The sequence below is a fragment of the Leucoraja erinacea genome, chromosome 23 (assembly GCF_028641065.1).
Source record: "Leucoraja erinacea ecotype New England chromosome 23, Leri_hhj_1, whole genome shotgun sequence".
NCBI lineage: Eukaryota > Metazoa > Chordata > Chondrichthyes > Rajiformes > Rajidae > Leucoraja > Leucoraja erinaceus.
In genome coordinates, this window is record NC_073399.1 from 12,141,927 (window position 1) to 12,156,837 (window position 14,911).

Sequence of the window (14,911 nt, forward strand, 5' to 3'; positions counted from 1 at the left end):
GGTGTGAATGATGGGGCCCCATGAGCTACTGAGAAATAGGTGAATCTTGGTGTACAAGTCCATAGAACCGTAAAGGTTGCGGCACAGGTGTGAAAGAATGCTTAAAATATAAGAGCATTGTCAAAGTGCAACTCTAAAGAGTCCTTGGTTAGCCTACAGATGCAGTATTGCATGTATTTGCATTTGCCATATGAAGGAAGTATATGAACGGGTGGTGAGAATGCATTGGTGCACTAAGATGCTTCCTGGGAAGGAACGTTTGTTATTGTCAAAGATCAGATAGGCTGGATTTGATTTGCTTGGCGGGGAAAGCTGAGAGAGAAATAAAAATTACAAGGGTGTGGATAATGAGAAACCTTTCCCTATAGCAGAGATCTCTAAAGCCAGACGGCACCGATTTAGTGTGAGCAATTAGAGAGGAATCTGAGATTTATTTTTTCCACTCAGAGAGGTGGTTTCAGTCAAGCTGGTACTCTCACAACATTTAAGAATTATCTAGATGAGCACGAAGTGACAAGACATAGAAGGTCTAGCATAGACAAGGTGAGCCTCCGTTCCTGTTTATGTGCTGTGTGGCCAGGTAATTAACTATATAATGATGAAAATTTACTTGCACATGTTGGCACACTTGCATTTACCTTGGGTTTTGTTGTAATTGAGGTATCCCCGCAGTTCAGTGGGACCTGGAAGTTCTCCACAGTAAATCAGAATATCAGCGTACCTAGTTGAGAAATCCAGGGACGCAGGTTACTAGAGCATGCCAGATCTTCAGATGATGGATGACTGGACTTTTTCTGTACTCAGTGCAGAGTGAAAAAAGGTGTTCCAAGTCAATAACCTTTCATGAAGATAGCACATATGTTGCAGAGTTGTTCTTTTGTGCTTAAAGAAAGAGCAGAACTCACATTAAGGTGAAAGGTTCATGTTGCTGTAACTTTGTTTTGGATTGAGTAAAATTGCAACTTATTCAATAGCATATTGACTGTATTTTTGGCAATAAATCATCTAAATCTAGGTTTTACAAGCATGTTTGTTTTTGGTATGAAGATTTATCCTCTGTTTGCCAGCTTGCAAACTGGCACAAGTATAAATTATGAAATAATTGTAGCTGGTGCAAAGAAGCAAAATCTGCTTTTCGTTATAGACACAATTGGTAGCTTACTAATTTGACTAAGTGGCATTTTAATATCCCCAAGGAGTAATTTGTTCATTCTTCTTACCCATGTTCGTTTGATACTTAGTTGAATGGATGGGGCAGGTTTGGAGGGATATGGACCAAACACAGGCAGGTAGGACCAGTGTAGCTGGGACATAGAAACATAGGAAGTTGGTGCAGGAGTAGGTCGCTTGGCCCTTCGAGCCAGCACCGCTATTCAATATGATCATGGCTGATCATTCGGAATCAGTACCCTGTTCCTGCTTTTTCCCCATATCCCATGATTCCGTTAACCCTAAGAGCTATATCTAACTCTCTTGAATACATGTTGGCCGGTGTGGCAAGTTGGGCCTGTTTCCACGCTGTATCACTCTATGACTAACTCAAGTCAAGTCCAGAGAGTTTATTGTCATGCGTCCCAGATAGGACAATGAAATTCTTGCTTTGCTGCAGCATAACAGAATATTGTAAGCATAAATACAGAACAGTTCAGATGAATATACACATAAATAAACAAACAGATAAAGTGCAATAGCTGTTACAGTTCAGAGTCTGTTTGTTGGCAAGTTTAATAACCTGATGGCTGTGGGGAAGAGGCTGTTCCTGAAACTGGATGTAACAGATTTCAGGCTCCTGTACCTTCTACCCGATGGTAGCGGAGAGATGAGTGCTTGGCCACCATGATGTGGGTCCTTGATGATGTTGGCTGCCTTTTTGAGGCAGCGACTGTGAACTGTACTTCAATAATATTATGAATCTCTTGATTCCAGATTTGGTTTACTGCCGCTTAGCATGGCACGTTCCCGAAAGCCTAAGTCAACTACCCGAGCAAATGAAGTTAAGAAACAGGTCGGTGCAGACTTTATTTTATGTGTTTACTTTGATGTATGGATGTGTTTTGATCTTAAGCTCTTGTACCACAAAAGCAAAACATCTAAATCTAGTTTTTACAAGCATGTTTATTTACCTGAAGAAACTTTTTTACTTTTTTAATTTTAATTTATTGGCCTTTCATCATCAAAATTGGTTTAAAGTGGTCTCTCTTAATCACAGTTACACGGTGCACGACACCACAGAACTGATAGATAAAATCTATCTATAATGTTATTTTGCAAGGCGCACAGCCCCATAAGGTTATTCCTAATTATTGAGTATTAATTTTTTGAAAAAGGTAAAGATCTTTTCAATAGATAACACACTAAATCAGCAGAGCAAGGGCATCGTCTTATTGAAATCAGCCATCAGCTATTCGCGTCATTCCCTCATTCATGTGAGCACGACTTTGGATTATTTTGACCATGTGGCAATGTTAAATTGGGCCTGGTGTGTTTTAGTTTCTTTAGCACTGTGCCACATAAAATGCACCATTTAGTAACACCATTTTTTTAAAATTTGCAATGTGTATGCAATTTAACTGGTTTCTGTAAATTTAGTTTCAGCTGAAGCATTGGCCTGCCACAGCTGCAACCTTTTGATGACGCTTCACTGGGTATTTATAGTCATGTGTGTAGTGTGTTTAGCTTTGCATTACGCTTGAGTAATCATATACAATAAACAGCATTATGATTGGGTAACCACCAATACCAGTGTATTTGTAATGAGCAAGTGTGCATTCGTGTGAAGTCAGTCAAGCTGACTTAATGCAAGTTCTTCCAAAAGCATTTGGATACGATACGATAGACCTTTATTTATCCCAGGAGGGAAATTGATCTGCCAACAGTCATAAAGCACAAAATACATGAAACATGAAATCAAAGAGACGAGTGGAAAGGATTGGGGATGTGCAAAGAGTGGGGAGTGGGTGGGGGGAGGGGAGTCGGTCTACCCCACGACAGAAGGGGGAGGAGTTATACAGTTTGATAGCCACAGGGGAAAAAGGATCACCTGTGTGAAGGAACCAGCCTAATTCAGAATTAGGCATGCATGATTGAAAGGAATTACCTTTTCTCTGTTCCAATGAATAATGAGTTTCATATCAGCTCTGAAGTTAAATGTATCATGATTTTTAACAGGCTGACATTAAATTTTCAACTGACTACATTTTGAAAGAACAAACTGCTTAAGTCTTAGGACCCCATTCTATTTGTGCAATATGAACCTTAAATTGCTGAAATATAAAGATGTGCTTATAGTTATTAAAAGAAGAATAGGCTTCCCTGTCTTAGTTCATAAGTTATACAAGCATAATTAGGCCATTCGGCACATAAAGTCTACTCCGCCATTCAATCACGGCTGATCTATCTTTCCCTCTTAACTCCATTCTCTTGCCTTCTCCCCATAACCCCTAGCACCCATATTAATCAAGCATATGTCAATCTCCGCCTTAAAAATATCCATTGACTTGGCCTCCACAGCCTTTTCTGCTTTGTTTTTATTAGTGGCATATTCTCTTCCGGCTAATCTATTTGCTTACTTTAAAATATTTTTTGTGATTTTTTTTCCCCCCTTGGTTTAATCAATATAATTGTGTGTAGGCACAAATTGCTGGAGTATCTCAATGGGGCAGGCAGTATCTCTGGGGAGCAGGAATGGGTCTCGACCCGAAATGTCATCCATTCCTTCTCTCCAGAGATGCTATGTGTCCCACTGAGTTACTCCAGCATTTTGGGTCTACGGTTTAAACCAGCACCTGCAATTCCTTCCTACACAATATATTTTTGGAGTTTGGTGACAATACCGAGGAAAAGGAGGGGTGATTTCCACAATTTCCTACCAGGTTTTTTTTATATATCTTGGTATCATTGCAAATGTTGTGATTAACTGACTAAGCATCAAAGTTACAGGAGATTTTGCAAAATATTTGAGCTATCCTTCGCTCCATAGATGCTGCCTCACTGGCTGAGTTTCTCCAGCTTTTTTGTCTACCTAAGCTATTATGTCTACATTTGTGATTTAGTTGTCTGCATGTTTAGTATTATGAAAAGAAAGTTAACTAAATTGGTACATGGATTCAAAAATTCAATTTATTATTATCTTGGTTGAGTTCTTTGCTACTGAACAGAGGATGGTCCATATCTGGAATGAGCTGCCAAAGGAAGCTATAGAAGCAAATGCAATTACAACTTTTAAAAGTAATTTGAATAGATATATGGTAGGAAGATTGGTATTGTCCAATACGGGGAATTAGGACTAGCTCAATACGCCAACATGATAAGCATGGACAAGATGGGCTGAAGGGCCTGTTTCCATGCTGTATTCGTAACGGACACTTTACAGCAGGGGTTCCCAACCTTTTTCATCCCGTTTATCCCTGGCAACTTTAAAGCACATAACAATGTTATTTTACTTATTTATGAACAACTAATGATGAACAGATACCGGTATACCAGAACCAAACACAGTCAATCAATGAGAAAAAATATGTACAAATCCAGAATCAACAAATGTATCCCCTGGGTAGGCAAAATTTACCCCAGGTTGGAAATCCTTGCTTTACAGTTTAACAGTACGCACATAAAGGGTATTGTAACTTTTGACATTTTATATAAGAATTGTTATTTTCTGGGGTAAATTTGAGTTATTTAATGGAGGCACTAATGCTCTACCAAAATTCAAATGCACTGGTTATTGTTATCTGATATTTTAAAATAATTATTTCTGTTGCCCAGAACTATTTTTTGTTATGATTTGAGTGTTCTGCTTTACTGCACAGCCGTTATGCACTTTAGTTGAAACTGTAAAGAACTACCAGGATGCGTCAGGGGTGGCTTATAGTAATGGGCTGGTTGCTTGCAGTTTTGCAAAAGTAATGGTGGAATTAGGCAGGGGAGGTGTCAGTGTGACCTTTTGATGGCAACATAGCAAATTTAATAGTTGGCTGTGGTTGAATGTGCGTTTTCCTTCAAGGACTGTTTTTTTTTTTTAATGCATCTTGCAAAGTACTCGTACCTTTTATCTGCCATCATACACAGAAATAATTACATTTCATGAATAAATATAAAGTGCTGAGAGCCATGAGGCAAAGTTAAATGCAGAACCACAAAACTAGATCATCTTTGAATCAGCTCAAAATTGTTGACTAAATTGGTACATAGTTGCGAGTCTTTATGGTACTCGCTATATGCCATGTATGAATTATTTGTGGATAAAATCAATTGATGTAATTAATACCACAAAAATTATTCTTGTACTTTTGTTTGTAAATGTGAGGAGTTGCTGCCTTGTGTTCATAATGCAGCTTTTTTCAATATCCCTCTGTGCATGTGAGGTGTGTACTTCAATGAAATGTTGAATGGCTGGCACAGTAATTTCTAATAGATGCAATGAAAGTCTGTGTTGACATTGTGTCGGCTGTGTTCAATCACGGTGATGAAAGATATTCAACAATACCAGTGTTGCAGGATATTATTGGACAAACTCTGAGGTAAATTCAGATCTTTTGGTTCTGTAGAATGAGAATGATCAGCTTTGGTAGAAATTACTAATCTACATCACAGCAATGGTCTGCAAGAAAAATATACAGGGGGTAAGATTATACTGGATCAAGTCGCTTAGACACCTATACCACTCACAATCCCCACATGCTTGGGTCAGATTCTGTACCCTGGAGTCCAGCAGCAAGTTCTGATTGGCAATTGGACTGAACTCTGTAAAGCACAAAGGCCCATCCTTGAAACACGGTGACAAATGTTTGCAATAGGAGGAGAACTGACTGAACGTTATGGCCTTCCACCACAGTGAAGAATGTTGATTCCACTGTGGTGGATGTTCATGTTGTATTCTATTGTGTATTGTGCTCTTTTTGATTGTGTGGCTGCATGGTAAATCAAATTCCACTGTACCTTAATTGGTGCATGTGGCAATGAATGTGAACTTGAACTTCAATAGGCAGAGCTTAGAAGTGATTTGTGTTTGTAAGGTGCTTTATTAGTTGAGATGTGCTACTAAGGATCATGCCTATCTTTTCAATTTTATAATAGCTGAATTTTTTTTTTTTAAATCACAATAAAAGGATAAAGACGTAGATAATTAAAACAATAACTTTATGGGGTAAGAATTCTCATTGAAATTGGAAGGGTTTGGGATTTAGTGCCATATCTCTTGAGTCTCGAGGCATTGTTTCCACATTCAAGTGAAAGTTCTCTGCAAATCTGGGCCCTGCACCAGGGTAATGTAGCTTGACATGGTCATTCTGAACTTCCAGATGGGAAATCACATACTTGGCACTCCAGCACTTAATGGCCATTCAAACTCCTGACACTTTCAATCTGATTTGCGGGCAAAATTTGCCAAGAGCTGGCCCAGCATTCTGTAAATGTGAAACACTGGAAAGCAATGACAAAATTACTGAACAACTTCACATTTGGTTCATTTGTATCATTGTATTCAGTTGCCATCCTGCTGTTTAAAGTGTAACGTATCAAAGCATGTGAATGCATTGTCAGGAAGACTGCATGTGCCACTAGTTTTACTTTGATTTGCTGTGAAGGAGGTGGTGTGGTGGCGGTAACTGCATTTACTGTGAACCATTGAATAAAAAGAGTTGTGCTCCAGATATTAACCATCTTGTTTATTACCTTCAGCCGATGGAAACTTCAATTGGAGCCAAAAGGGTTTCATATCTCAGTTACTCAGTCAGGTGAACAGCTGTGACTGGCCAGAAATACTTTGTAGCCTTTAATGTATGCCGAGTAATAGCCTTCACTGTTTTAGTTGTAATTATTAGAAGGATATGTAACAAACATATTTATTTACCTTATGCAATCTCTTTATCCCAAAAATGACTACATTAGGTTTACGTTTTTTTTTAAGCAAGTAATGGCGACATTGTATCTTTAATCCTCAAGCAGTTGTGCATAACGTATTGTGCTCATAATGATCCTTCTGAACTCCGAAGAGAATTCTCGCTGAACAATTCTAGCAGTTTATAGACCTGCTCCTCCGTACAAATCTTTATACAGAGAGCAAGGCGAAGGGTGAGAACCTAACCGAGCTTGCCGACTTGACCAAGAATCAAAAAGTGATCACACAACTACAATCAGCTATTTGTTGCAGCATGCGCTGTTGGATTAGCCGTGACTAATGAAGGACGTTGCTTGCTCTCTTTCCCTAGCGTACCTTTAGTCATGCATGTTGAATCTATGCAGGAGGTAGTGCTCAAAGCATTTTTTTTCTGTTGTAGATGCTTCCCATGTTGACCGCGGAAGACGAAAGTATGAAGCCGGGCGCCTTATTTCATCAGCTGGCTGCTTTTCAAGATGATGAGACATCGTCATCCTCAGCATCATCGCTCTTTAAATTGGGTTGGCTATCGAGTATGACCAAGTGATAATGGCAGCTTTGATAATAACTGATACAAACTTTGATGTAGATATAAATTAATAAATACAAAAAAAATCAACTGCCATTGACTGAAAAAGTGTATCGATGTCTATAACGTACAATTCTGAATTGGTGGCCAGGATTAATTGCAGGATTTTCAATTGTATCTGTTGGCATAATTAAAATACAATTTTTCTATAAAAAGATATCCGCATCATGGAGACTTGAGTACGTCAACTTGGATCCTCAATGCAGATCAATAATCCCTAATGATGCTGAATTAAATAACAAGCTGGTAATGTGAGCTTGTCTCCAGGGTGCAGAGGCAACATTGTAATGAATGGATTCTTCAGCTGTTCATTTGTGTGGCCATTCTCTGTCAGTGAATAGTTTTGGCTGTACACATCTTTCAAATCACAACTTTGTTTCATTTGCACCATGATCTGATCCTATTTTGATTCTTTATATTATCAACATTTTCATTGCTACTCGGTTAAAGGAGGATGCAACCAGAATAGAGCTTGCAAAAGATTTCCATCATCTTCCATGCAGCACAACTGTAACATGGATTTGTGTTCTATATATGTTGAGATTAAAATGTAAAATATATTGAGCCTTCAATATTAGTTAAATACATTTTTTCCCTCTAAAAAACAACCGGTTTGCTCTTAGCTAATCTCATGTTCATGGGAATAGATGATTGGATTTTTGCCATATTGCTATTTTCTACATCTCAAACTGCGGAACATCCTGGACCGCTCACCCCCTCCATGACACACAGGTCAACCTGAGGAGTATCTTCAGCAACAGACTGCTTCCACCAAGATGCAGTACAGAACGCCACAGGAGATCCTACTTCCCTGTGGCTGTCAAACTGTTCAACTCCTCCCCCTTCTGTAGTGATGGAAAACTGAGACTCCTTCCCCAACCCAATATTTGCACCTCCCCAAGCCTTTCCACATTGCTTTAATTTCAGGTTTCATGTACAGGGTATCTTGTGTTTTTATGACTGTTGGCAGATCAATTTCCCTCCTGGAATAAATAAAGTTCTATTGTATCGTAGAAGCAACACTGCAGACCAGTCCTACGAAAGTGAAGACGAAAGAGACAGCAGATGCTGTTGGTGGGTCAAACAGCGTCTGCAGAGGGATAGGGACAGTTGAGTTAACGCACTGCATCAAGAGAAGAGTTCCTTCGCCAGTTTGTTTTTGCCTCACTATAGTGGAGCTGTGTGATTATCTATTGCAATTAGCTACCGTAGCTGATGTTTAATATGTTAAATCCTTAGTATACTTATTGTTTGGCATTTTGTTACATTCAACACTGACTTAAAATGGTGTTAGTCATGTCTCCATAGTAATACGAGACATTGCATGTTCAAGGTACATTCCTATTGAGGAACTACAATAGAACTGCACTTAAATGTTTCGCCAAGAGACATTCAATCATAGGAAACCAAATCTCTTGATTGTAACATTATAGTTTGTCCTGTTGTATTTGAGCAATCTTTTTGCTAATGTAAATTTTGACAAATGACACAGATTTTGCATTAAGTGTAGCTTAATGTAAGGTTGGGGATAAATTATTGTTAAGTGCCATTTAACACTGGTAAATGTGTAGTCACAGCAGGGACCCATGTGTTCGAAAACTGTTGATTTGGTGGTAGAATTAAATATTATTTAAGGACGATTATTAAGGTAAACAATTGTGTAGCATTAAATCCAAACATACAAGTGATTCGCACTTCTTTGCACAGCTCCGTGGAACAATGGAAATTTGTGTCTGAATTCTGTCTGGAATTATTATAGTTTCCCCTGTCGAGTGAATAGGTGCATCCCTGACTAGAACTACTTTGAGAGCTGAAAAGGCTTTTGTTGGTTGTCATTGGCGATGAAAGGATAAAACTGCTGACTGAAGTACTCCTGTTTGCTGTGTTCGCTGATATGGTGAGGATTGCTGATAATATAATGCAGTTGAAACTTAACACTTTCTGGTTCCAGTGTTACCATAAAGTTCCTCTGATATGCTTCCCATATTATTAAATCTTTAACTTTGGTTGTACTTTGAAACATTGGAAGGAGTAAAAATTGTGGATAAATAGTGGCAATATTTTGTTGTGGTGCATGCTCAAATGAGCAAGCTTGAAGTTGGCCTGAAATGCGAGTGCATTTTAAATGGATAAATGCTGGTCTTCTTCTCTCGTGTCGATCTTCCATGTTTCAAATGTTGAAATCGCTGTCATCGTCCGTCCTGAAAAAGACGCAAGCTTCCGGCGACAATCAGTGGGAGCCATCGCTTGTTGCAATAGATGATGGTGATAGCAGAATTAGCTCAGGATGCTTCCAGTTTCCAGCTCTGTGATGTGGACGCCTGCCATGGGGCCGATAGATGCTGGTCACTCAATTACTTTGTAAACTGAACAAATAGTGTTAGAGTAACCCGCTCTGTCTTTTTCTATAAACAAGCATCTGCAGTTCTTTGTTTTTACTGTATAAACTTCATTCTTTATATAGTTTCTTATTGTAACCCTGATTTTATAAATAACTATAACAAAACATCTTGGACTTACAAGGACGTAGCACATTTTGGACAGTCAGAAGCATAAAACAAACTGCAACAGTGGGACGAGTGAACAATCAGTTATTGACTGTCACGTGTGCCTTTGGAGCTACTTCAGATGATTTGTTTCTTATTGTTCCACTGGAGAATATCGTGATATCTATAAAAGGATGCAAGACAGTGTTACAGCACATTGAAGGAAAAGTACAGCTGGTGTTAACATTTCGAAAAATGATTTCTTGGTAGCTGATTTCCTCTAACAGTCGTGTGTATGGGAAAAGGATAGTATGTTGGTGGTACTGCTGCTGGTGGCTGCAAAGAGACAAGACATGACTGCTGGAGACATCTCTTTCATTGAGGTGGCCGTGATAGAAATTTGTAGTGCAAGGTGCCACCAGACTCATCGTGATTTCACATGCGAAAGAGGGGCTACTGTGCTTAATCCCACCATTCCAGCTCGTGGTCTTATAGTGTTTTGGATTTTATGCATGTAGATTGGAGTATGTGCCTGCAATGTGACAAGACCTTTTTCCTTTGGCAGACATTCCATATCCCCAGTACATCTTGGTGGGGAAAAAAAAATCCCTTGACATGAATGAGGAATGTATGGTTAACCTATGGTCACAGACATTTGATTCTTAATAATGATTTAGACTCGAGTTTGTGTCTTACCTGCCTTAAAGTTTATTTTTATTTACTGTGACTAATTCAGATCAATTATACGTGTTTCGTTTCAGAGTTTTTAATGTTTACCGCCTTCTTGTACATTACTTTTGCCCAATCTTTTGTGAAGATTTTGAGCTTGGGTGTCCTTTCAGGTGTTTTCTTGCCAACGGACCTGACATGTATTAATTATCCTTGTAATCTTGTTATCCTGATCTCCTTAATCACGTGATACGCTTTCGTGGTGAGGTACTCCCTCTATGGGTTCTGTTTGGATGCACTCATTGGACTCTTAAACCTGCCCCTTTTCTGCCATTCCCTACCTAAATGTCATGCTGCTTGTTCTAAGCAGGCTCATTTTGTTGATAAATCTTGCCACCAAAGGCTTCTGATCACCTGTTCTCACTTCTGAGATTCAATTCATGTTCTTGATCGTGCATCAAACCGAAAGCTGCTGAAAAAGTAAAAGAGTTAATGTCTCAGCTTCAGGATCCCAAAACTGCGAAGCCCATTCAGCTGAAGGGCGGGTGGGGGAAGCAAGATGTCCATGATTGGGTAAATGCAGAGTGATACAGGAATAAGCTACAAACAAGGTTAACTGGTAAATGGGTGCAGTTGGAGAGTGCAAACTTTGACAAAAGACTCTAAACAAAATAATATAGACAAGACTCCTGACGTAGCATTTCAGCCTCAAACATTGACAGTTCCTATGCCTCCACGGATGTTGCTCAACCCACAGACTCCCTGCAGCAGATTGTTTGCTTGATAATGGCAGTGGCAATGGCAGCGGTAGAGTTGCTGTCTTACTGCACCAGAGCCCCAGGCTCTATCCTTACTACGAGTGCTGTCTGTATAAAGTTTGTACATTCTCCCTGTGACCGCGTGGGGTTCCTCCCATATTCCAAAGATGTGCAGGTTTGCAGGCTAATTGGCTTCTGAAAATTGTCTAGTGTAGGATGGAACCAGTGTATGGTTGATCATTGGTCAGCGTAGACTTGGTGGGCTGTTTCAAGTTCGAGTTTGCTTTTATTGTCACTTAAACAACTAAGGTACAGTAAAAATTGAGTTACCATACAGCCATACTAAGTGAAAAAGAACACAATACACACATAAAATAAAAATGAACATAAACATCCACCATATTGTATCGTGGAAAGCCATGCCTTTTGGATCAGTCTACAAACACTGAATTTAAAAAATGGAATGAACCAAAATTCCCTCTGATTTTTCTGGTTGGCAATTCAAGTCAAGATGTGCAAGTGTGGCGTGGGGTTCAACCGTTCATTCTCTTGCCCCACCACTCCTGCTTGGATTACATAGAAACATAGAAAATAGGTGCAGGAGTAGGCCATTCGGCCCTTCGAGCCTGCACCGCCATTCAATATGATCATGGCTGATCATCCAACTCAGTATCCTGTACCTGCCTTCTCTCCATACCCCCTGATCCCTTTAGCCACAAGGGCCACATCTAACCCTCTTAAATATAGCCAATGAACTGGCCTCAACTACCTTCTGTGGCAGAGAATTCCAGAGATTCACCACTGTGTGAAAAATGTTTTCCTCTTCTCGGTCCTAAAAGATTTCCCCCTTATCCTTAAACTGTGACCCCTTGTTCTGGACTTCCCCAACATCGGGAACAATCTTCCTGCATCTAGCCTGTCCAACCGCTTAAGAATTTTGTACGTTTCTATAAGATCCCCCCTCAATCTTCTAAATTCTAGCGAGTACAAACCGAGTCTATCCAGTCTTTCTTCATATGAAAGTCCTGACATCCCAGGAATCGGTCTGGTGAACCTTCTCTGTACTCCCTCTTACATTCTCATTTCTGCATAACATCAGTTTCCAACCACTCATCTCACAAGACCATCCTGTGGTTATCTCATTGGGGGTTGATATGTTTAATAATCCCCGGAGCGTCCAAGTGTCTGTACTCCCTCGAGTCATTTTGGATCTCCCTGCTTATGCGCCAGCTGGTTGATTTAAGAATCCCCCCCTTCACATTCTGATATCTCCATTCATTCCTCCTTCAGTCTCCGAACTTTACTCATCCTGCTCTGCTTTAGTTTAGGTTAGAGATAAAGTGCGGAAACAGGCCCTTCGGCCCACCAAGTCTGCACTGACCAGCATTCACCCGTACACTACCACTATCCTACTCCCACTAGGGACAATTTACAATTTTATCGAGCCAATTGGCCTACAAATCTGTATGTCTTTGGAGCGTGGGAAGAAACCCACGCACGTCACGGGGAGAACGTACAATCTCCGTACAGACAGCACCCGTTGCCAGGATCCCCGGGTCTCTGGTGCTATAAGGCAGCAATTCTTCCACTGCGCCACAGTGCTCTTTGTACTCTGTACCTGCAACATTGCCCCAGTTTATGATTCAACCAATATTCTGCACCTTTTGCAACCATCTCCCCATTTACCCAATCCATTTTTTTTCTCCTCCCACTGCCAATTGGAGACCAGTTTTTGGAATGAAAATCTCTCGAGCATCTTTTTTGTGTGAGGGTCAGTAAAGAAATACCAGTCTGTGGGCAATCAATATCAGGGCAGCAGAGATCAAGAAACTCAGATAGTAATGATAACTGTTTCTGCAGGTGTACATTTTTTACAACTTAATTTATCTGTATCTATTCCACTACGCGCCATTCTAACTTTGAATGTTTTACCCAACATTTGTCTTTATAACATTCTGGTTACCCGCATGAGTGTGAAAAATGTCTCCCTCTTGTGCTATTCTGAAGAAAATGCATGATACTTTTTTTTGAGACCCATGAGTGAAAAATTAAAACTAAAACACATGCAAACTGGAAAAACAGCACAGCCTGTTTATTGCCCAAGATTCCAGCATCTGCAGCCTCTTGTGTCTCCAAACCCGCTGTCCCTTACCTGGTCTGCCATCTACGGTACGTGACTTCAGGCCAACCAAAGCAATTAATTCTTAGGTACACAAAAATGCTGGAGAAATTCAGCAGGTGCAGCAGCATCTATGGAGCGAAGGAAATAGGCAACGTTTCGGGCCGAAACCCTTCGGTTTCGGCCCGAAACGTTGCCCATTTCCTTCGCTCCATAGATGCTGCTGCACTCGCTGAGTTTCTCCAGCATTTTTGTGTAGCTTTGATTTTCCAGCATCTGCAGTTCCTTCTTAAACAATTAATTCTTAAGTGCTTTCTGAAATGGACGAATGGGCAATTATGGTAACGGGGCGAGGAGGGGGCTGCCGAGAACTAAGAGGGACCCGGCGGGCTGGCCATGTGTGGCGGCAGGCCTGATTCACCACTGTGAGAAGAACTTTTGAATCTTTGTCGGCGCCAGAAACGTGGTGACTTTTTGTGTACTGCCCAGGTGCTGTATGATTTTACCGGATTGTATGTAAAAACAAAGAATTTCACTGTACCTAAGTACATGGGATAATAAAGTATTGAATCCTTGATGTTGGGCAATGAGTGCTGGCCTTGCCAATGAAACCAAGATTTAGAGTGTGCAGGAAATATCATCAGTGCTGAGCTACTATCTACCTCAGACTATTCTTAATCGGACTTTGCTGGGTTTACCTTGCGCTAAATGTTATTCCCTTATGTATCTATCTATACACTGGCTCAATTGTAATCATCTATTGCTTTTCCGCTGACTGGATAACACGCAACAAAAGGTTTTCACTGTACCTCTGTTCACATGACAAACTAAACTGAAACATTATCCCAATCAGCCAAGTTACCCAAATTATGTACGAAGATATATCTGGTGTTTGCCATTAGACATAACTTTTTTTTGATTTTTTTTTTGAAGTCCACATCAATGTGATTTATTTTACTTCTGACAGCTTATGATCATGGGTAACTCCCCGAATGTGTAGGAAAGAACTGCAGGTACTGGTTTACACCGAAGATAGACAAAATGCTTGAATAACTCAGCGGGTCAGCAAGCATCTCTGGACAAAAAAAAACAGGTGATGTTTCGGGTCAGAACCCTTTGGACTGAAAGATAAAGAAGGCCAGAACAAAACAGGGCAGGCAACAGATAACCTCAGGAAGGATGGAGTCCATAATGGCCCAAAACTCCCTGAATACTGAACCTCAGTTCCATGGGCATGCCTACATTCAGAATCTTATTGACTTTGACATTATTAATTGTTCATCTGTCTTTCTAAAATGACTTGAATGGAAATTTTGAAACACGAAACTGCAGAGGTTGGTTAATTCACAAAAGGACACAAAGTGCTGGAGTATCTCAGCAGGTCAGGTAGCATCTCTGGAGATCATGGGAAGG

The 14,911-nt window shown here is 40.1% G+C and overlaps 1 protein-coding gene across 1 annotated transcript in view; it reads left to right on the forward strand.

The window, feature by feature from the left end:
* cog1 (component of oligomeric golgi complex 1) overlaps positions 1-7,634 on the forward strand; it is a 30,819-nt gene extending 23,185 nt beyond the window's left edge. Inside the window, 2 exon segments of the mRNA XM_055653888.1 lie at positions 1,927-2,005; positions 7,278-7,634. Of these exon segments, the coding sequence (XP_055509863.1) occupies positions 1,927-2,005; positions 7,278-7,424 (226 nt within the window). The 3' untranslated portion in view covers positions 7,425-7,634.
* Positions 7,635-14,911: the final 7,277 nt, after the last annotated feature.